The sequence below is a fragment of the Eptesicus fuscus genome, chromosome 4 (genome assembly GCF_027574615.1).
Source record: "Eptesicus fuscus isolate TK198812 chromosome 4, DD_ASM_mEF_20220401, whole genome shotgun sequence".
Taxonomy (NCBI): Eukaryota; Metazoa; Chordata; class Mammalia; order Chiroptera; family Vespertilionidae; genus Eptesicus; species Eptesicus fuscus.
In genome coordinates this window covers 23151452-23174927 of record NC_072476.1, presented here as the reverse complement: position 1 = coordinate 23174927, position 23476 = coordinate 23151452, and the positions used below count along the sequence as shown (strand labels likewise).

At 52.4% G+C, this 23476-nt stretch overlaps 1 protein-coding gene across 1 annotated transcript in view; it reads right to left on the bottom strand.

Annotated features, from left to right (window-relative positions):
- ABCC1 (ATP binding cassette subfamily C member 1) overlaps positions 1-23476 on the bottom strand; it is a 152242-nt gene that overhangs the window by 21902 nt on the left and 106864 nt on the right. The window contains exons 14-19 of the mRNA XM_054714773.1: positions 22436-22523; positions 18719-18794; positions 16545-16671; positions 14036-14212; positions 11819-11986; positions 9519-9702 (exon numbers count right to left, since the gene is read on the bottom strand). Coding sequence (XP_054570748.1) covers positions 9519-9702; positions 11819-11986; positions 14036-14212; positions 16545-16671; positions 18719-18794; positions 22436-22523 — 820 coding nt within the window. The remainder of the gene's footprint in view (positions 1-9518; positions 9703-11818; positions 11987-14035; positions 14213-16544; positions 16672-18718; positions 18795-22435; positions 22524-23476) is intronic.

Genomic DNA, 23476 nt, shown 5'->3' with positions numbered 1-23476 from the left:
CAAAATAAAAAGCAACCCGGTTTGACAGAGGCACCGGCCAATCAGGTCCCAGGGGTACCTTGCCGTGCCAGGAGTTAACCCTTTGGCTGCCTAATCACAAGGTAGTCCAGAAGGTCCGGGGTAGGGGGTACCCGGGGCGGTGGCTTCCCCAACTGTAAGGAAGTATTTTAATAACTGATACGGCCACCATGGGCACCAGCCGATATCCACCCAATCCCAGGAGGTACCCACCCATCGCTCTAATCACTGTAACCTCGACAGTGACGCTAACATTTATCAGTGGGGTGGTGGCGGCTGTGCTGTGCTGAAATACATCGTCCCCTTTCATCTCCCCAACTACTCGGCGAGACGCTGATCACCCCAACTCCCCTCTGATGCCCTCCCCCCTCTGGTGCTGGGGGAGAGAGTAAGAGACAAGCACGATGGTAGGGCCCTACGGGATGACCTCAGAAGAGGGAGGGAGGGATGCAGGCGAGAAGTCACAACAGGGGACCGATACGCAGCCAGGGCGACCCTGGGAACATGCTGCTGAGACATGCGCAGAAGCAGGATCCAGAAAGGCCGGCTCTCTGGGGTGACGGCCACGGGAAGACAAGGAAGACAGAAGCTGGGGCTCATTCCTGGGGTGAGGGGGAGTTCCACGCCGATTCTCAATCCTGGCTCCGAACCCACCCCCGGGGGTGCCCAGGGCAGGGGCCTGCACTGACTGTGCAGGGAGACGTGGTCCCGTCCCGTCCCGTCCCGTGCCGGGTCAGAGCACAGCCAGGTGGGGCGTGTTCTCTCACTTCCTGGTTGCATGCCGGGGAAGTGACGCACCTCTCAGCCTCACCTACACATCTGTACAGCGGGAGTAACACAGCTCCCGCCCGCAAAAGCAGGAAGCGATGAGCTGAGCGTGGCGCTCGGTAAGTCTAAGGCCACTGTGTGCTCGTCACCGGCACTTTAAACGTGCACCCGGCCAGGACTGAGAATCGCTGCTTCGAACATTTGCTTGGCCGTCAGTGCCTTTGCTTTTAATTAAAACAAGAAACTAAACAAGCAAAAAGGAAGCGTGGTAACAGGCAGGTCGTCCATGCGGCCGCGTGCAGCCGGTGCGCCTGCGCCTGCACCTGCACAGCACGCGGCCCAGGCCGGCCTTGATCGTCTGCCTCTGTGCAGGGGCGGGGATGCTGAAAGCAGGCCGAGACCCCAGTCCTGTGGGCAGGTGCTTCAGAGAGCCTGGCCGTGCTACCCGGCTGCCCAGGCCGCCCTCCGTAAGCCGCAACCTCCTCTTCTCCTGCTCCTCACTCAGCACCAGTCCCAAGACTAGGCAGGAGCCCCCCCAGTGGCCTCGAGTGGCTGCCTCCCATCGCAGCCCAATTAGCCCACTGGGGGATACGCCCACTGAGGCGGCTGGAGAATTCTCCTCTGCCAGGGGAGGGACTGAGAGTCCATGAAGGGCACTGTGAACGTGTGTGGGCCCACCGTCCCATCTGCCTTCTCCCCAGGGGATTAGCCCCCCCCCCTGCTTCCTGTGGTCTGGGCAGGCTCATCCATCAGGGTGCCCCTGGCGTCCCCAGCCAAGGAGGGGAGGCTGCCTAAGGCCAGCCCATCAGAACCCCTCTCCTAGGACAATGGCCCCCCAAGGACCAAAGAAAGACCCAACTGATTGTCCCAAAGAAGTCTCGTCCCCAGCGTTCCCATCTCCTGAGTCCTGTTGTCCGGGCTTGCCTTTGGTTTCTGAGCTATCTGGGGTCCTTCCGGTCAACACCTTGTTGTTAAGCGGCTGGCCCTCTGTCTGGACCTGCAGCCACACAACCCGGTCACAGAAGGCAGGAGGTGTGGGTCTGCTCCAGCGCCAGTCAGGCCTGTACATCTCCAGGGAGAGGGCAGCCTCGCTGGCTGCAATTCGGCTAGAGGGCATCCCTCCGCTGGGCGCCCACAGCCGCCTGCATCACCTCGCCAGTGCTCATCCCCTGCACTGTGTGGCCTGCCAAGGTCTTGCCCCGGCCCGGAAGGTATGAGTGGCATAATAATTAAATAATCGGTCTTAATCAAACTGTTGACATTCACGGTCCATCTACCGTGTGCCAGGCCTTGCACAACCAGGATCTCCTTCGGGGTGTGCTGGTCACTCACGGTCACCTAACGGATGAGACAGTAAGCTCGGCCGCGGGCTCCCAGCCAGGAGCGGGAGAGCTGGAGATGCTAACTGTATCCCAGGTGCCCACCGGAAAGCCTGGGACAGAGCAGGTACCCAGGAACTGTTCGCGGGATGAACAAGGGAAGGGGTGGGAGAGCAGCCGCCCCAGGGCCCCGCGCAGGCATGCAGCGGCAGGGCCGGTCCGTCTACAGCCTCGCGCTGCAAGCACAGGCAACTCCACCCCACGCGCCACTGACCTTCCTCCTCCTCGTCCACCACTTTGCTGCCTGGGAATTCACAAGATCCAAGAAAGTGTTAAGAACCGAGGCAAAACACCCTCCCTAAGCCCCCATTTAAATGCCCAGAGGGGATGGATGGGTGTGTTCCCTTAAGGGTGAGGGGCAAGGATGGCTGAGGAACCTGTTGCATTTGTGCCTCAGTTTCCCCACCTCACATGTTCGGGGGGAGCGGGGGGTCCCTGAGAAGCACACTGCACGAGGCCAACCACTTTCTCTAAAAGCTATAACCGTGCGAGTTTAAACATAGAAAGGGCAGACCAACCTTCCATCTTCACAGCCGTTTCACGGCAGCAGAGGGGAAGAAAAGTATTACAGCGGGCAGGCAGGGCAGGGCAGGGCAGGGCAGAGAAGGGCAGGGCAGGGCAGAGAAGGGCAGGGCAGGGCAGAGAAGGGCAGGGCAGAGCAGGGCAGAGAAGGGCAGGGCAGGCCTGGCAGCCAGGAGGCAGCAGAGGCCGCAGCTCCAGCTCACAGCCTTTAGTTCAGTTCCGACAGGACTCAAGAACCTCCCTCTGAGTCCTAGTTGGTTTGGCTCAGAGGATAGAGCGTTGGCCTGTGGACTGAAGGGTCCCGGGTTTAATTCCAGTCAAGGGCACATGCCCGGGTTGTGGGCTCGATCCCCAGTAGGGGGTGTGCAGGAGGCAGCCAATCAGTGCTTCTCATCACTGATGCTTCTCTCTCTCCCCCTCTCCCTTCCTCTCTGAAATCAATAAAAATATATTTTAAAAAAAAACAAAAACAAAAAACACCTTCCTCTGAGCCAGCTGCACACGGAGCCGAGAAGTGGGGAAGAGAAGGTAACTTGGCTCAGGAATCATCTCGGAACCTTCCAGGCTAGGACGGGGACCCCTTCTCGGGGTTCTCACAGCCTCCCACGCTTGCCTCCAACATCAAGATGTCCCTAATTACTTAGTGTGCCTCCCCATTGAACTGTGGGCTGGACTGGGTTTACCCACGGCTCTATCCCAGCACCGGAACATCCAATGGCGTGTGAGTTTATGCAGGAGGTGCCCTGCACAGTTCAAGGGGCACCAAGCCACACAGTGGCTCAAGTGCCAGGCAAACCACAGGCACGCTGAGCCACTCACTGGACGGGCAGGTGACAGATGAGCCAGTGAGTGGCCGCCTGAACGAGCAGCGCTGACCCTGCCGTGCCGGAGGGGCACCACGTCGGCCGCAGCGGGGCCCCCGCAGAGCCCGGACCCCCAGAGCCGGCTTCTAAACCCGCCCTGAGAGAAATGGTGAAATCAGCTCGTTTTGTTTTCAAATCCGGGCTTTTTATGCAGCTGGGTTAATGTCCAAAGCCCAGAGGCCTATACAGACTTACACAGGACATGACCTCAGCAATCAACGGGAAGTTCATTCACTCACTTAGCAGTTTACTGAGTGTCTACTCTGTGACAGTCATTGTTCCCCGTCCAGAGGGAACGAAATAGTCCCCATGGAGCTCAAATGCTAAGGGGGAGAGAGACACAATAAACAAACTAGCAGATTTAGAATTTACTACAAAGAAAACACTACAAAAAATAAAATAAAATAAAGCAGGGTAGGGGAAAAACCAAAGATGCCATGAAATAGTGATTCTTGTTACTTTTTTAAGCAAAGACAAGAAACGTGTAATTCAGAGACTGCCCCCTGAGTGTGCCCAAGCACCAGGTTGGGGTCGTCCCTGCCCCTGAACCACTGTGCGCTGCCTGGGCTGTGCGCTCAGCCCGCTGCTGGCCCTCAGGGCGGGCACCTCTCAGGCTCACTGTTTATCCCAGCAACACTGCCTTTACTCAAGAAGGTTCTGGAACTCCGCCTGGGCAAGGGCCAGCGGGCTAGCCTCCCTCAAGGGGAGGATCTGAGTCGCTGCTCTACAATCAACGCCTCACTTTTGACCAAAAACGGAAGTGACTGGCTGCATCCCCGAACCGCCCCCTCCACTGGGCCCTGAAGGTCCTTCACACTCCAGAGAGGAAGAAATCGGGCCCCTGGGGGCAGCAGGGAGGAATGTGCTCCTGGTACGCGGACTCTCCAGCGGCTGTTGGGCCTTTGCGATAGATTTTTGTAATACAGGGAGGCGCTCATGACCTGATGTTAAAGAAAACATACCTGAGCAGAAGAGGGGCAGGAGAACTGATGGAAAGAGAGACGGGTGGGAAAGAGGCCCAGGCCAGCACAGCCCCTCCCTCTCTGTGGCGGGAGAGTGGGAGGAGGCGGCTTCTGGCAGTTTGCTATTGTCTACAATGAGCCCACAGTGATTTTATAATCAGTACCAAGAAAAGCAGCAACCATTTGTGACAGGGGGAAAAAGAAACTTCAAACAAGGTTCTGAAAAGTGGACGCGCTGTTGGAATCAAGGTCTTTCTCCCAAGAAAACCAGGGGAGGGCCTGGGCGGCCTGACGTCGGCGCAGCGTGGGTTTCTCGCCGTCCCGTGGGCCGCGTGATGCTCTGCGCCGGTGGGCGGAGGAGGTGCGCTGTGCACTGCAGGGTGTTTAACAGCATCTCTGGTCTCTGCCCACTAGATCCTGGGAGAACCCACCCCCCCAATCCCAGCTGTGACAACCAGATGTGTCTGCAGACATTGCCAAGTTCCCCTGAAAGGCACCAATGCTCCCTGGTGAAAACCACTGCTCTGGTTTCAGGTTCCTAATAAAGGAACCAGAGCAAATGAAAAATGTTCTTCACCTTCCAGGTACAAAGGTTTTGAGCCAATTTGTAAATCTCTTTGCCACAAAAAAAAAAAAAAAAGGTTCCTAGAAATTAGCATAATGAATGTCCCTGGGGAGGAACATCTCCCCACCCCAAGCCTGGCTCCTGTTACATCTCCCCCTTCCCTATCCCCATAAGAAAGTACCCCCAAACCACATTCCACCCCCCACCCCCCCCACGCCTGGGTGTTCCAAAAAAGACGAGGGGGAAAAGTTTCCCTTTAGGTGGAGCCAAGAATGCGGTTCAAATAAATCCAAGGTCACTGGCACTTGGAGCTGGAGCTGGCTAAGCGAGACTAGACCCTGATGCTGAGCCTTATCGCTGGGCCTTCCAGGGAGGGAGAAAGAGAGGGGGGACGCCCAGTGTGATTTTAGACACAGGGGCAGAGGACTTCTGTGTCCCACGTGGCAGGAGGCTGGGTGGCTGAACTGGGCAAGTGAGCCCACAGAGGTGCTAGGGGGGTGGATAGTAGCTGACGTGCACCAAAGAGAGAGAGAGAGAGAGAGAGAGAGAGAGAGAGAGAGAGAGAGAGAGAGAGAGAGAGGAGAAATTGGCAGCGTCCCATGTTCTGCAAAACTGCTTTGGATATGCCTGCAGCTGGGGAGGAATGGGAAAAAAGCCATCTGTGGCCAACAGAGTGTAAGGACGTTCCCTGCTCACCTGGATAGAGGCGGAGAGGGACCTCATTCTGGAAAAAAGACTCAGTTTAACTGCCGTTTTGAAAGCACAGAGGGTTATTTTCGCCTAACTGTAGCCACCAAGCAGGTTGGTGAAATAAAGTGGTCTCGAAGTAGCCCCCACCCATCATGTAAAAAACTTTGGTTTGACTCGGGCTCAGAGGTAGGAGACTTTGCAGCAAGAAGAAAACAGGCTAGACTTAAGGCAGAACTTTCCAACCACAGGAGAAAGTCATTCCAACCAGGGAGTTTAAGAGCTGAAGGGAGGATCAGCTATCTCATGCTGGCAAAAAAAAAAAAAAAAAAAATACACACACTTTTAAAACTAGGGTGCATAGTGGCACTATTCATAATAGTCAGAGAGTGAAACCAACTCAAAATGTTCAACTAATAAATAGATAAATAAAATGATGCAGTGTGCTCACACAATGGAATATTATTCAACAATCAAAAAAAGAAAGTCTGAACCTGGCCAGGTGGCTCAGTTTCCGTACACCAGAAAGGTTGCAGGTTTGATCCCCGGTCAGGGCGTGTACAGGAAGCAACCGATTGATGTTCCTCACACCAATGTTTCTCTCTCCCTCTCTCCCTCTCTCCAAAAATCAATGAAAACATCCTTGGGTGAGGATTAAAAAAAAAAAAAGGAAAGAAATGAAGTCTGAGACGTGCTACCACAGAGATAAACCTTGAAAACATCGTGCTAGGTGAAGAAAGTCAGTCCCCAAACTCCATATTACAGAATCCCACTCAAACGAAATGTCCAGAGGAGACAAATCCAGAGACGGCAAGTAGACTCGTGGTTGCTAGGACTTGGGGGCCTGGGAGAAGAGGGGGAGTGACTGCTACTGGTTCGAGGTTTTCTTGAGGACTGATGAAAATGTTCTGAAATTGACTCTGGGTAAGGGCTGCTCAACTCGGAGTATAAAAATTACTGGACTGTACACGTTCACTGGGCAAATGGGATGGTATGTGAATCATATCTCAATAAAGCACTAATTAAGAACCACTAGGACCTCTGTGGCAAACTCTTAAGTCAGAGGGATGAATGCGCTTCTACCCCAGGCAGACCTGGAGGCCACTGAAGGGACAGAGGCCTGGAAACTCGGAGACCAGACCTGAGATCCCACCCCAACTGCAGCCATGGGGTGTCCTCAGGCAAGCTGCTTCCTCTCTCTGACATGCAGCGGCTTTCCACTGCATTTAGACCCAACCCAGGCTCCTTACCCTGACGCTCTGGAGGGTGACCCCCTCACCAGTCTCACCTCCCACCCCCACTCCTTGCCCACCATGGTCTGGACACACTGGCCTCCTTTTTGTTCCTTAAACAAACAGAGCAAACAAATGCCTGAGGCCTTTGCACTTGCTGTTCCGTGTCAGAACACTGTTCCTCACACCTCCTTGCTGGCTCCTTTCCATGCCAATGTCACTTCCTCAGAGGGCTTCTCTGACCACCCTGCCTGAGTGGCTGCTGTGCCACCCTGCCACACCCCAGCACATTATTCTGCATTTTTAAAATTCATACCACTTAATGCTGTATGAAACCATCTATATGTGTTGATCTGCTTATTGCCTTTCTCTCCCACTAGATACTAAGCTCTATGAGGACAGGGATTTGTCTATACATTGCTCACTTCTGTTTCTCCAAAACCTAGGACAGTGCTGTTATGTGTCCCCTCTGTCCCCCGGCCCACTCCCCCACCCACCCCAAAATACCTCAGAATGTGTCTGTGTTTGGAGATAAGGTCTATGCAGATATCACTAGTTAAGATGAGGTCATTAGGGTGGGCCCTGATCCTATATTAGTGGTGTCCTTATAAAAAGGGGTATATTTATGCCCGGCCAACATGGCTCAGCGGTTCAGCGTCAAGCAGGAGGTCACGGTCAATTCCCGGTCAGGGCACATGCCCAGGTTGCGGGCTCTATCCCCAGTGTCGGGCGTGCAGGAGGCAGCCGATCAATGATTCTCATCATTGATGTTTTTGTCTCTCTTTCCCTCTTCCTTCCTCTCTGAAACGAATAAAAATATATTTAAAAAAAATAAAATAAAAAGGGGTAAGTTTAGAGACAGACACACAGGGTGAACACCGTATGAAGACGAAGGCAAATAGGGTGATGCTTCTACAAGCCAAGGAATGTCCGAGTTTCACGCAAACCCCAGAAGCTGGAGAGAAGCATGGAACAGACATTCCCTCACGGCCGCAGGCGGAGCCCGCCCTGCCGACAGCCTCACCTAAGACTTCCAGCCGCCAGAACTGTGAGACAGTACATTTTGGTCTGTGGTACTTTGGTATAGCCGCCCTAGGAAAATAATACGAGTACTTGACACATAGTAGGTGCTCAATTCACACCTCTTGCATGACTAAGTCAATAAACAGTAAGTAGCTTCCTTAGCGATCAGCCCCTTTCACAAAGCCTGCTCCTGGCATAGGAGGGACGAGATTCTTTAGCCCCAGCTCCCTCACCAGAGACCTGGGAGTAGTAACTCCACCTCCCTCACGAGCTGTTAGGAGGATTCAGCAAGATGACTTCTGTGAACAGAAGCGCCAGGAAGCGCTTCACATCACAGACATTCAGCGACAACTCTGCCCGGGGAGCATGCGCGGCACCCCCGTGACCCTGCCCCTGAACACAGGCTATCGGAGACCTGTGTGGGGACCACGTGTATAGCAAACACACTGCACAGGCTCAGGAAGTCTGTAACCAGCTGCTGGAAGAGCAGACAGGGTAGGGCAGTTGACCTCTGTGCAGTTCCACTCGTTTTAGCAACAGCTGAAACCAAAGCCGAAAGGCATCGGGTGACTGCTCGGTGTTCACAAGGCCGAGCTCGGGGCCAAGGTGAGCGGAGGCTCCCCTGAGCGGCCAGTCTGACTGACCAAACACAGGGCAACCGGCAAAGGGCCAAACCAATCCCCTGGCTTGTGCACCGCATGGTAAGGGAGAACAGGACTCTTAGAAGTCTTGCCCTGTCGGCTTCAAGTCAGGACGGGTGAGGTCCCAGCCCAGAATCCGAAAGGTGCCTCCGAGGCGGTCCCTGCTCCGAGGCCTGGCCTGGGAGGGGAGACGGGGAGCAGCGGCTGGGAAGGAGGCAGGTCTGTCTCGACCTGGCAGGTGCCAAGGGCATGGGGGTAAAAGAGAGGCAGCAGCTGCCATTTACTGACGACTCGGTGCAGGGGCTTCGCATACCGTGGCACATTAAAGCGGCATCTGGTGCTGTAAGGCTGGTTCTGCTGTTATACTGCTTTATCAGTGGGGAAACTGAGGCTCAGCAGGGGTTTGAGGTCACACAGCTGGTAAGAGCAGCAGCTGGGATTCAAACCAGGTCCTGCCAACTGCACGCCTGCACGCTCAGCCACCTTGCCTCATCTGTGTTAAGCCGCATGCCCCCGGCTTCTCAGCCTCGTGGGAGCCAGGAGGACTGTAATGATCACTGTCCCTATTTTTGTCACAGGGACCCTGAAGCTCAGGAGGCCCACAGCCCATCACAGAAAGTATCGGGACTAGCGCCCGGGTCCGATGACCAGGCCGTAAGCACTGGGACCCCTTCTCAACTCAGCCTAAAGGGTCCTTCCAGGTGGTTCCTGAGGGGGCCTGGCCCCACCCCTGCCTGACGCCCTGATGAGTGGCCCAGTGGCTGATGGAACCCTGCAGGGGACAACTGGAGCCCTGCAAGGCGCCCCCATCCCTCCCACCCACCGCCCCTCCATGCTGGAGCCAGCACACCACCCTACCTTCGTCCTCCTCCGTCTGCTCCTGTTCGGCGCTGGAGTATGTGCGCAGGAACTCGGCGAAGGCCCCGTCCCGGGCCAGCAGCTCCTGGTAGGAGCCCATCTCGGAGATCTTGCCACCACTCATGACGATGATGACATCCACCTGTGACAGGTAGCTGATCCCATGCGTGACCAGGAGCCGAGTCTGCGGGCAAAGTGGAGACCGGGTGAGTCGGCAGACACGTGCGACAGGGAATCACCCCGCATCTGGGACAATTGTGGGTGCTTCCATTCAGCGCCTGTGCCAGCACCTGGGGGAGGAGGGTGGTGGTAACAGGGAAGGACTCAGAGATCCTGCCCCGGATTCCAGGGTCGGGGAGAAATGAACGACTTGAGTAAAACTAGGTGCTGGACGGTGACACAGCGCCAGGGGGCGGGGCACTGATGTGGGATGAGCGGTGCAATTTTAGTAAGGTGATGGGAAAGGCTATTTTTGAAGAAAAATCTGAAGGACGGGAGGGAACCAGGCACATGTAGACAAATAAACAAAGGGCTCTGGCCCTGAGCAGTGGTTAGAGCGTTGGCCTGTGCACCGAAGGCCTGCGGGTTCAATTTCCAGTCAAAGGCACGTACCTGGGTTGCAGGTTCAGTCCTGGCCCTGGTCAGGGTGAGTGCAAGAGGCAACCAATGGATGTGTCCCTCTCACACAGATCTTCCTCCCTCTCCCTGTCCCTCCTCTCCCTCCTCTCCTTCTCTCTCTCTCCTCCCCTCATTTCCCTTCCACTTTCTAAAAATCAATGGGAAAATATCCTTGAGAGAGGATTACCAACAAAAAGGACTCTGATGCAAAACAATTTGCATGTAATGGCTTCATTTTTTTAAGTAACCACCCACTCCCATGCCCCCCCCCCCCACCCCCACCCCAACTATAAAATTTGTAAATGTGTCTATCTTTACCTAATGATCTGAATGTTTGAGGAGACACTCATCAAACCGCCTGAGTTGACAAACTTTTCCTTAAAGGGCCAGATGGTAAACATTTTCAGTTCTGTGGGCCCTCCAGCCACTGTGGCAACGAGTGGCTCTGAAATGGTAGCATGATGGTAGCCATGCACAGGCATAAACAGAGGGGCTGCTGTGCTCCCGAACTGCTTTACGCACAGACGCTGATATTGAAGCATGTCACCAAATTATTATCTTTCTTCAGATGTTTTCCAACAACTTAAAAATGTAAAGGGCTGGATGAAACAGAGCAGGCCAGGGACTGGCCCCACCCTTGAGAGAGGAGCTGGGTGCAGAATAAGGGAGGACCATTTTTTTCAATTCTACACACACTCTTTGTATTCTTTAATTTTGTATGACTTCAATAACAATTTTTTTATTCAAGAATTATGTCTGTACAGAATTTGTTGTGGTGTGTATGGAAATGCTTCAATAGGCAAGTGGCAAAATGCTCACTAAATATGTGCGCAACATGATAACCCTATCAAAGCGCTTACACACAAAACAAAAAGACGTGAAATACAAAAACCCCTAAGTGGTGCGAGGATGCCTAAGTGCTTTGTACTTTTTCATGTTTTTCTGAATCCCCTATACCTGTGGTCGGCAAACCGAGGCTCGCGAGCCACATGCGGCTCTTTGGCCCCTTGAGTGTGGCTCTTCCACAAAATACCATGGCCTGGGCGAGTCTATTTTGAAGAAGTGGCGTTAGAAGAAGTAAGTTTAAAAAATTTGGCTCTCAAAAGAAACTTCAATCGTTGTACTGTTGCTATTTGGCTCTGTTGACTAATGAGTTTGCCGACCACTGCCCTATACTTTTCCCACTGGGCATGTTACTTTTTTAATCAGGAAAAAAAGAAAAGAAAGAACCAGTACTCCCACGCCCAAATTCCCTCTAAAAAAATAAAATAATAAAAGAGGATCAGAGCCATTCCCTATTGGGTTGGGGTGTTGTGGCCGTTTTTCTGCTCCAAACCTCTGTCCCGCGGCCTGCGGTCACTTTGGAAAGGACGGGAGCGCTGCCTGCTCGGTCACAGGGGACCTTGGGGTGGGATTTCTTTCTCCGAAGGCACCATCACTGCTAAATCAGGAAGAGGGGGCCTTTTCTGGCCAAGTGGAGGCAATGACTTCAAGTCAGGGCCAAGGACTTCCCCCATCCTGGGAAGGGTTCCAAGGGAAGCATTAGAAAAGTGTTCTTAAGTCCAATTAAAAAAAAAAAAAAAAAGCCGGGAAGTGAAGGAGTCCCAAAGCAGACACATTCCGACAACCAAAGCACCAAAGAGCCAGGCCTCGAGCCCTGCCCCTGCCCCTTCCGCAGGTACCTTGTTCTTCAGCATCCCCTTGGGACCGATCACATGTTCAAATATGTGCTTTCCCACGTGGGCATCCACCGCCGACAGCGGGTCATCGAAGAGGTAGACGTCGGAGTCACAGTACACGGCCCGGGCCAGGCTCACGCGCTGCTTCTGGCCCCCAGACAGGTTCACGCCCTGGGGAGACACACGGCAGAAAGCGGGTTTGCTGGGAAACCTCAAGACATGCAGGGAGGGCAACCTGCGTGGGATTCAGCAGACCCGGGCTGGAGACCCCGCAGGGCTGCACCCTCCTCTGGCTGTGCAGAGCAGGGCATGAGATTGCACCTGCACTACTGCGGGTTCGCGTCCCTGCACAGGATTAGCCTCACCTATAAAACAGGTAGAAGAGAAGACTTGAGCCTCCAGGGAGCTGCTGAGTGGAGACCCAGGACAGAGTGGGTGTTTAGCAAAGAGTGACACTGAATAATGTTGGCCACGAGAAAGGCTCCTGATTGACTCTGATAGAAGGCACCAGAACATGTGGCAACACTATCATTACTGCTATTACTGTTATTTTATTTTTTTTTGCTGTTGTTAATCCTAGCCTAAGGATTTTCAATTTTCCATTGATTTTTAGAGAGAGTGGGAGGGGGAGAGACAGAGAGAGAAAAACATCGATATGAGAGAGACATCTATTGGTTGCCTCCCCAACAAGGGCCAGGGATTGAGCCTGCAACCGAGGTGCGTGTCCTTGACCAGAATCGAACCCGGGACCCTTCAGTTCATAGGCTGACGCTCTATCCACTGAGCCAAACCGGCTAGGGCTACTGTTGTTGTTATTGTTAACAGCTAATGGTTTTTGAGAGCTCACTCTGGGTCTAGCACGCACTGGTGAAGCCACACACAGTCCAGGCAGGCTGCACCCTGGGGGCACTGGGACCCAGCCCCACTCACTAGCAGGAAAGGTTCCAATTTCTAATTCGCACAAGAGCACCACATGGGCCAGACAGCAGCAGCCCTGTCCCTCCCAGGACAGGTAACCCACTGTCATTTCCACATCTGGCTGGGAATCACTGGGTTAGCTGCCAGCCTCCCTGAGATGCCCTCCATCCCCATGCACCAAGATGGTGTCCTGGCAGCCAGGGTTTTCTGCTTGGTCCCTCTGGCCGCAGCTTTCTGGTCCAGGGGCAGATACGAGACCTGAGCTAAGCCAGTCATATTCTCTTCCTCCAGATTCTGGTGCTGGGACCCAGACAAGGAGAGTTAGGAGTCACCAAGTGGCACATAGAGGCACTTAAAAAAAAAAAGAAAGAAAGAAAAGAATAGTAATTTCAAAAAGCTGGTTGGCAGATTTCCCTCTAATGAAATAAATTATTCATCAGCTAAGAAAGCTGACTGAGCCACTGTCTTGTAACTGAAAATGGATAAGAAAGCTCTTTGGTGCTGCTGTGGAACATCTGCATTTGCCTAGTGCACACCAGGGGACCACCAGGGGGCGCTAAGACAAGCTGGCCAGTCGGTAAAGCATGTGCAAAGGCCCGGAGGTGGGAAGGGGTTCAGGCAAGTCACTTAGCTTCTCCCTACCTCCTTTTCCTCAACCACTAACGGGGGAAACAGTAAATCCCATCGCACAGGCTTGTGTGAAGACAAAATATGTATAAAATGTGTAGCACTGTATGGACTAGTGCCTACTCCGTAGTAAATGCTCAGAAGTATTAGCTATTTTATTATTATAACTGTTTTGAAAGAGACTGCGAACATCTGAATCACTGACACCCCTCCTCCCTGTCTAGTGCCCTTTGTCGTGGGACTTTGCAGTCACATGACTACAAATGTAGAGCGCACTTCCTGGTCCCTTGTCTTTGGATTCAACCAAGCGACCTACCCACTGTGTGGTGGAAAGAACAGTGAGCTTTAAGGGACATCACATTACTTTTTGTTCTCTTGGGCTCTCACCATGAGAAGAACTTTCCCCTGGGGAGCGGCTGCCCCCTCAGTATAGGCCCCAGAAAGAAGCCGTGTGGGGCATCCTGGGCCAAACCCAGCCTGGAGCCAAGCTCAGCTGGCCTGCAACATGGAGCAGAGTTGCCCAACTGAGCCCAGTCTGGGTCAGCCAATCACAGTCAACTCACACACCCACAAGTAGGGAATAAGTGTTTAACATCATAAGTCACTGAGATTTTTTTGTGATTGTTACACAGCAATAACTGACTGTTACCGGGGCCATGATGAAGACATACTGACCTTCTCACCAATCTCCGTCCGGTCCCCGCTGGGCAGGATTTCCAGATCTGGGAGGAGGGCACAGGCTTCTATCACAGACTTATAGTACCTTTCCTGTAGCTGGCGTCCAAAAAGGATGTTTTCTCGGAGAGAATCATTCTGAATCCAGGCCTGCTGGGGCACGTAGGCCACTGAGCCCTACATGGCAAGTGGAGAAGAAAGCAAGAGACAGGGAGACGTACTTGGTTAACAAGATAGCAGCCAGCTCACCACATGCCAGAAAGGCCCTCCTTCACAAGTGACTGCATCACACCCATTGTTTCAACAAGAGGTAAACTGAGTCACAAAGGACAACGGATGCCAGAGCTGAGATCAGAACCCACACTGACCAACGTCGGGAGTTCAAGAATCAAAATCCTCATTGGTGAGATTATAGTTATGCATTTAGTAAATATTCACTGAATGCCTCCATCAGTGGACTAAAATGCCTCCCAAGAATGGGAAATTATCGATTACAAAAATTACTGATTACAGTTGTGGTAAATGCCAAGAGAAAAACATATGAGACCTTTAAACAGTCCTTCAAAAAGAAAGACCTAGTTAGGAACATCAGGAAAGCATGTCTTGAGGAAATTTCCTTGATGAAATTTAAGCAAGGACTTCTGTATCAAAATCGTCCATTTCAAAAGCTGTTGTGTCTTTCTTTCCACATAATATAAGGCAGGGGTCCTCAAACTTTTTAAACAGGGGGCCAGTTCACTGTCCCTCAGACTGTTGGAGGGCCGGACTATAGTTTAAAAAAAACTATGAACAAATTCCTATGCACACTGCACATATCTTATTTTGAAGTAAAAAAAACAAAACGGCAAAAACACCCGCATGTGGCCCGCGGGCCGTAGCTTGAGGACGCCTGATATAAGGTATCAAGAAGGCCATGAGAAGAGGGCTAGGCATTCCCTTACCGGGCAAAATAACCATCACAAATAAACCTTTAACCTCGTCAAACCAAATACTCAGTGCACCCTCAAATTCCAGATCCATCCCTTTTTTATTTAAAAGCTTTTTCCTTTAAAGCTGTGGTCCTCAACTTGGAGTGGTTTTGCCCTCCAGGGGACATCTGACAATGTCTAGACACACTTTTGGTTGTCACAGCTGGAGGCTGCTAACAGGGGATCCCGGGGTAGAGGCCAGGGATGCTGCTAACCACCCTACAATGCACAGGACAGCCCCACAACAGAGAATTATCCAGCCCATCGAGTCAAGAGGGCTGTGGCTGGGGAAATCCAGGGTTAATGAAACAGAATGCAACGTGGGTCCCTACATGATTTGTAATTTTCTTCCATTAACCCAGCTCACATGGCCCATTGATTCTACTTCATAACATGTACTTGAAAGTAATGACAGAGCATTTCCTAAAACAACAGCTATACAATATTAGTTTGGGCCCAACTACTGTAATGTATACTTTCTACTAATGCATATTAGGCTAAAGGGCATTATTTAATCCACAAAGATTGTGCACTGAGAGAGAGACAATGGCATAAACCAGCATCCCAAAAGCAGATTCCAAGAGGCAGTAATTCTGGCTGTAACTAGTTTCCACACAGACAATGGAAAGGTGTGGGCTGGACCGTGCTGGGTTAACCAAAGTTAAAGAGGTTTCTTTCTCCTTGCAGGATTCCTTAGAGCCTTTACTTTATTAATGTTTATTCTAAGCGTCCAAGAGGGAGGGAATCGGAGTGTGCAGTATTTCCCAAAACATCCCGCAAGGCGAGTTGGCTGCAGACCCCCCCTTCAGGCACCGCTGGTACCAACAAAACTTTGAGGGCGGTGCTCCTACCCCAGGAAAAGGGCCTTCATGGGGAACGAGCTAAATGCAAAACAAGACTCTTAATTTCTAAGGGACTCATTGATTCACTGCAGCGGCCTCTCAGGCTCTCTCTTGAGGAACCTATCAGTGTAGTTCACAGTACTCTGTGTATTTAAATGCAATAAAACCACAGTCTGTTTTAGCCCCATATTAAGAATTCAATACACACTCAGATTTTAAACAGTTCCCTTAAAAAGAATTCTCTAAGATCACATTCCAATGACATAAATCACAAATTTTAAGTTTAGTTACTTTTACAAAAAAAAAAAAAAAAAATACACAGAGAGCTCCGTAGGAAAAGAACAAGCCAGAAAGACTCGTGGACGAAGAGGCCACGAGATGTACACTGAGGGGCAGAGATGGGGCGGGAGCGAGAGACGGTGAGCAGACCAGGGAACACTGGTGTGCTTACTAAGTATGCACTGAGTGCCCACTCCATGCCTGGCACCGTGCGAGGTGCTCGGACACGGCAGGAAACAAGTGACTCTTCTCCGGGATGGCACAGAGAAGGGCAGAGAGACTGCGAGAGAAGGAACGAGAGAGGGAGACCCCGCTGCTCTTGCCTCATGCGCGGGGACCACATGACAGAGAACCCAGCATCACACCTGACCTTCCTCTCAGGCATCGGCCCCCGCGGCCCCGCTCACCCTGTCCTCCTACCTTGATAGCCACGTGCCCCTCCACCTTGTCCATCTCGGCCAAGAGCGCTGACAGTAGAGATGACTTTCCACAGCCCACCTGGCCCACCACGGCCACCAAGGAACCTTCTGGAACGGAGAAGGTGATGCTGAAAAGACACAACACACAGTGCCTCAGCCAATGCTCTCACAGGAATGAGGTGGGCGGGGCCGGTGCCCCGGGGCGCGGAGCTGGATTTACCCTGAGCAGAGAGAGGAGCGGAAGGCAGGGCTGCCGTGCGCCTCCACGATCTGGAAATTTCTCCTGCTGAGCTGAGCTCAGTGAACAGTCTCAGTCAGGCCTTTCTTGTGTGAGGCACAGGCCAGGTGCTGAGATGCCAGCGCATCTGAGAAAACGGAGACCTGAGCCATCGGCCAAATGCAGGGGCATTCACTCTGCCCTGGGGCACAGCACAGGTGCCCGGGGGGCAGAGGGCACCTCACAATGAACTCTGAAGGAAGAGTAAGCGTGTGTCAGACACGGAAACCTGGAACAGCTTAAGAAAAGGCCACGGCCTGAATAGCGTGTACGGTCGGGGATCGACCTGTCAGTGACACAGATGAGGCAGGGAGGTAGGCCAGTCCTGAAGGTGGTGGCGGCCTCCACTGAAATTGCCCTTTGACCGGTCCCAGTAAGCAAAGTACAAGAAAATAAGCTCACGCTCTGGCAGTGACTTGCCCGTCACACGACGTGTCAGAGCTAGGATTCCTCCCACCAGACGGGCGGCACGGCCAGGGCCCTGCTGGGTTTGCTCACACTGGCTGTGCTTTCCCATGGTTGCTATTAGGATTTTCAACCTTTCAGTGGAAATGCGCTAGATTTTGCTGTCACTCACGGTCTAATTCTTGGGGATCTGCTGCACGGTCGCCCTGACTATTCTGTTGTTCCTGTGCAGTGAGGGGGGTGGAACAGGGGACCCAGGGAAGCAGCTCTTGCAATCATCCAGGTGAGACGGGAATATCTTTATAGGCTGAGGAGAAAGAAAGTTTGGATGAATAAAGATTTGGGGGATCGAGGTGGGTGAGGAACAGGACCGCCTTTGATTCTGGAAGAACAGAAGAAAAGATGAGAGCACAGATATAGAGAACTTACTTGTGGAGTAGAATGAGAGAGAGAGAAGCTAAAACTGAAGCAGGCAGGAGTAGAGTCAGACACAAGGAAGAACTTCCTAAACATGCAACCCCATCATGAATTTTCAAGGGAGGCGCTATCCAGACCCTTTTCTCTGTAATGTGGCTCCCAGGAAGGGGGTATTTGTTCAGGGGCATGGGGGATACATTTGGCCCCTTCTGGCCCTGTGTTTTGGGGACTCCTTAAGGAGGCCTGGAAACCACTGAGCAAGGCCTCCAGTCAGAGGGAATATGAGGCACTAAACAAGTTGCCCGGGAAGCCAGGTCAATTCCCTGGACACTGTGTGCTGTGTGGGCAAGGTACCAGGGAAGGAGTGGGTGAGGAAGGGTGAGCCAGGCAGCCGGACATCCCCGAAGGACAGAGAACAATTCCATCCTGAGCGCAAATCCCAGCAGACAAGAATTCCTTGCGACAGACTCAAGCCTGCCTGCCACCACCATCAGCATCACAGTCTAGGACCCTACTTGGCCAATCAGTGTGCTGGGTCTCTCCGGGCACAGTAATTGGCTCAGGGAGGGGCACATGGCCCAAACTGGGCCAATCAGAGTCAGGCAGGTCTCCTAATCTAGTGGTCGCCAACCAGTGGACCACTGGTGATGTGTCAAGTTCGAAAGGTTGGCGACCGCTGTCCTAATCCACACCTGGAGTGAATAGGGACCATTTGCCATCGTGAGGGGAGAGGCCGTCTGAGAGAGAAACAGAACAAAGACAAGATGCAGAGAATCCTAATGGCACGGAGCCCCTGGATCACACTGTACCTGCAAGTGGCCCTTTCAGTTATTCACAGCCAAACTCTCCCTTTGTTGCCTGAGCCTATCTATGCAAGGTTTCCGTCACTTACAATGAAAGGGAACCCTCTGTGCCAGGCACACTCTCATCAGGTGTGACTGCATCTACTTCCCAGATGAGTAAAGTGAGGCTCAGAAAGGCAAAGTGACCTATTCAAGGTCATAGAGCTGGAGCGTGGCCGGCATTGAACCCATGTTTGCCCAGAGCCCAGTGCTTCTGTCCACATCCTGGCTTACCCGTTCAGTGTGGGAGGGTCGCTCCTGGCCCACGTGAAGGTGGCGTTCTTCACGGTGATGCTGCTCGAGCCCCCGCCTGAAAAGCAGCAGACACAGCGTGTCAGGCACAATGAAGTGAGCAGCAGGCTCTGGCGTTTTTTTCTAATCAAGTGTAGTTCAACCCCAGAGGCTAGACAGTTCCACTAGGCATTATCGGGTTACATCTGTGTCAGTTTCGAAAGAAGAACCCAACCAGCAATTTTGGAGGTGGCCTCAGACCCGGAAAGCAAAAGGAAACCGCAAGAGGACTCCGCCTTGAAAGGCAGGAGGTTGCGCCATCCGGACGCCCATCTCTCGTAGAGGTGGGGGGACCCACAGGGAGCACAGGGATCCAGGGACTTCTCTCGCCCTGTCCTGGGAGGTTCCGCCAGCCAGCTCTGGCCGAGAGTGCCGAGCAGAAGCCAAGGTCAACGGCAACAGGCAGCACCCTCCTGCACTGAGCTTCTCTCCATCAGCAAGGACTGGCCCCTGGCCCTCACCACGCCCCGGGGCCTCTTCCTTTGTGTTCAAAGCAGCCCCGCACCCCAACTCCTGGATTTCAGGGCTGCCTCCTAACTCGTCTCCCATCACAGTAGGCCCTTCTAAACAGCAGTCACATCCGCTATGAAAAGCAGGCTGGGGGGTATGGCAGGGGGAGGGTGGTAAGACATACATGCAGGGCTCCTGTCACTCTAGCTTCGGGCACCTCTGTCCCCTTTCACTTTCCCTGCCCTTATTTTCCTTTCACTCCACGTCCCTCACTTAAAAAAACACAAATTTGACTCTAATTATGAGCCATCTTAAAACCACCTAGAGATAAGATGGGGGTGTTTTGCAGTTATCAAATGAAGAAATAAATTCTCCCACACATAAAAACAAAACAAAAAGTTGTAGTGAGAGGAAGTTACTGGTTAAGCTAACTTAACCTTTTCCCTCATTCCCTCCTCCCATCCCCCCTGAAAATGGAGAACAAGGAGGAAACTGGAAAAAATTTAAGAAAAGCCACTTGAGACTGACAAGCTACTGGACCATGAGAAGTGGCGGAAAGCTGCCAAGTCTGGCACCTGGAGGTGTGGATAAACATCTCAGGAGGTCGAAATGCCTAGCAGGTTGCCCCCAGGGCAGGAAGGGAGGGGCTGAGGTCTGCAGGGCACCCCGAGGCTGGGGCGGGGCTTTCCACATGCCACCTGCAGTGAGCTGTGAACTGCAGCAGCTCAAACCTCCACTGGCTGCCCCCAGTTTAGGCCCTGGGCTAGACAGAGAAACTTAACCCTGGCGTTTCCTTTGGTGGGGAGGGGACGAAGGTCCTCAGGACAGCAGGAACCGGATGACCAGAGGCCAGGGAAGTCAGGAGGAAGATTCCAGCATCCAGTGAGCACTAGGGCTCAAGTCAGGATGACTCTGCTCCCCAAGGGACAGAATGTCTGGGGAGCAAGACATTTTTGGCTGTCAAAACTGGGTGTGGTCAGGCCGGCGTGGCTCAGTGGTTGAGCACTGACCCATGAACCAAGAGGTCACCAGCTCCATTCCCATCAGGGCACATGCCCAGATTTGGGCTAGACCCCCAGTAGGGAGCGTGCGGGAGGCAGCCAATTAATGCTTCTCTCTCATCAATGTTACTATCTCTCCCTCTCCCTTCTTCTCTCTCTAAAAATAAAAAAAAATTAAAAAAAAAATAGTGATGTGGGCTACTGGCATCTAGTGGGTAGAGGCCAGGGATGCTGCTCATCATCCTATAACCACCCCAGAGCAAAGAATGATCTGCCGGAACGTCAGTAGTGCCGAGGCTTGAGTTGGCAATGCCACAGACTTTCTCACTTGCACTAGAGAAGTATCGACCACCACCATTCCTGGGCTAGCAAGCACTGTGCTTGGTGTTTTACACACCACCGAACACACCTGAAAACCTATGAGGTGCCAGGTAATGCTCACACATTATAACCAATATACACACACATTCATGGGCTCTGGAGCCAACACTGTGCAGGCTCAAAGCCCTGCACTGCCACTTCCTAGATCGATAGGTCTGGGCAAGTTACTTCACTTCTCTGTGCCTCACTTTCCTCGTCTGTAAAATAGGACTGTTAATAATGGGATGGACTCCATAGGGAGGGCTGTGATGAGGAGTAAATGAGGCAATACACGGAGCGTCCTTAGAACAGTGGTACTATTCTTGGCACATAGTAGGTACTCAATATGTGGTAGGCAGACAGACATGAACAGAGCAAGGATGATGATGATGATGATGATGATGGGCCAGGTACAGAAGATCAGGGTGGGAAGCCCCAGGTGTCTAGCAACAGACATTTGTAAGGTGGGACCTCGCCCCAGGGTGACTTTTCTCCCCTGGCTTATCTCTGGCAAGGCATTTGGACCAGGACCCCCTGATCTTTCTTCCCTAGAGATAACATCTAGGCCTCAACTTGTATTTCAGCTCCAGGCCATAAGCAGCAAAACCAACCTCAGGACCAGCAGCTGCATTGAACATTGAACGACCCCCTGCCCTGGTGCCGGCCAATCAGTGGAGACCACACTCTGAGAGGACACACCTGGAAACACTGCTGAAGAGTGATCTTCCCCGGGGACCTCCCCTAAAGTCTCCACTCAGAACACCCTTAGGGTGAGGACCCGGCTGCTCTCCCTCCTGGGAGCAGGCCTGTGCCTGTGCCTTCCCCTGTCCCTTTCTCTCTCCCCCTCCCGTTGCCCTCCCTCTCCCTGCCCCATGCTTCCTCACTCCCAAAAGGGCCCTTTCTTTACCTCTATAAAAGAAGCCCATTTCGTCCAGGAATTACTTGTACCTCTGTGATTTACCAAATAAATGTTCTCTTATAGTTTGGGTCTTGGCTCAGAATTCTTTCCTGGCCAGAACCTAAGTACCGAGGTTGCTGAACCCAGGTTTGGTCTGACCCCACCCGTCAGACACCTGGTGCCGCTGCCACCGCCTACAACAAATCCACTCAGTGGCTAAGAGCACGGGCCGTCGTGTGGATCCCGACTCTAGTTTGTACTAGCTGTGAGATCTGGGCAAGTTACTGAGGCCAGTTCCCTCATCTGTGAAATGGGGTTTCCACAGCCCCTCTCTCTGTGCCACAGGAGCAGCAGATGGGATATGACATTGACGTCCTTAGAACAGAGCACCTGGCGGGAGTGTCACTGGCATGGAAGCGGCCGCTGCCGTGAGTGCTATTAAAGCCGATGATTAAGTGCCTGGAGACACAGCCATGGATTAGATCCCTGGTCAGGGGCCTTGGCTGGGAAAGGACGAATTAATAAGCTACAAAATAAACCAACTTACCAATAAAAACCTATATAACCCCCTGCCACAGAAAAGTACCTTCATTCCCATTATCCAGATGGGGAAACTGAGGCTCAGAGCAGTGAAGGGACCTGCCCAAGTACACACAACTGGTCAGTCTCCAAAAGCCTAGTTCTGTCTGTGCATCTGCCCAGAATAGAATCAAAGTCCAGGTTCTCCGGAAGCTGACCTTCAGGGAGAGGCCTCGCCCACAGGTGCCTCTCAGCAAGAAAGCAGAAGTGCAAGTTCACCCCCCTGGGAGTTACAAGACAAGGCCCTCGAGTCCACCCACTCTGCAGAGATCCTGCTCCCTGCAGCCTCGCAGACAAGCTGCTGGGCAAAGCCAAACGGAGGACAGCGGAGTTGAGGGCAGCATCCTGCACAGAGGGACCGAACGCACACACCGTCTTTGATGGGCTGTCGCTCGATGCTGTCGGGATCCAGCTCCTCGTGGGACAGAAAGATCCTGAGGCGTTTGAGGGAGACACTCGCCTACACAGGAAGCAACCATACACAAGGCATGGTTATTTTTAAAAGGATTTTTGCAAAACAGACCCCAGGCTAACATTCAGTGGTTTGCCCTGGCTGCAGAGGGCCCACACCCTCCCTCATTTCTGAAGGCTCTGCATTTCCCAAAACCAGCATTCGCCTTAGAACAGTGGTCGGCAAACTCATTAGTCAACAGAGGGGCAAACCGCGGCTCGCAAGCCGCATGTGGCTCACGAGCCGCAGGTTGCCGACCACTGCCTTAGAATAACAAGTAAAACAGTTCTAATTTGTTTTCCTTTAAAAATCCCACAACTGGTATTAAAAAGGACTTTTCTAGATGCAAAGGGACTTAAACATAATAACCAAAGGCAACGGTCCCATTTAAGGGCACAAATGAGCAGCGGGGAGATGAGTAAGTCCTGGGACTGAATGTACAGTATAGTTGCTAAGAGACTAGATCTTAACTATTCCCATCACAGAAAGGGAAATGATAATTGTGATGTGATAGAGGTGTTGCCTGACACTATGGTGGCAATCGTACTGCAATATATCAATGTGTTAAACTTACACAGTTATATGTCAAATATATCCCAATAAAAATAAATTCAAACAAACACACACACACACACACACACACACACACACACACACACACAACGATTCTGATTCAAATAGCCCTACTGTAAAGACATGAATGAGACAATCTGTGTTAGGCAGTTAGACATGAGCAGAGCAAAGGCGATGAGCCAGATACAGAGGTCACCAGGGTGAAAGTCCCGAGTGCCTCGCAAAGGACAAATGTAGGGCAGGACCTCACCCCCAGGGTGACCTTTCCTCCCCTAGCATATCGCTGGTCATGCAGGTGGGACCCCCTGACCTTTCCATATTGCTGGTCACGGGATTTGGACCCCTGACCTTTCCTCCCTAGAGATAACATCTAAGCCCCTAGTTGTATT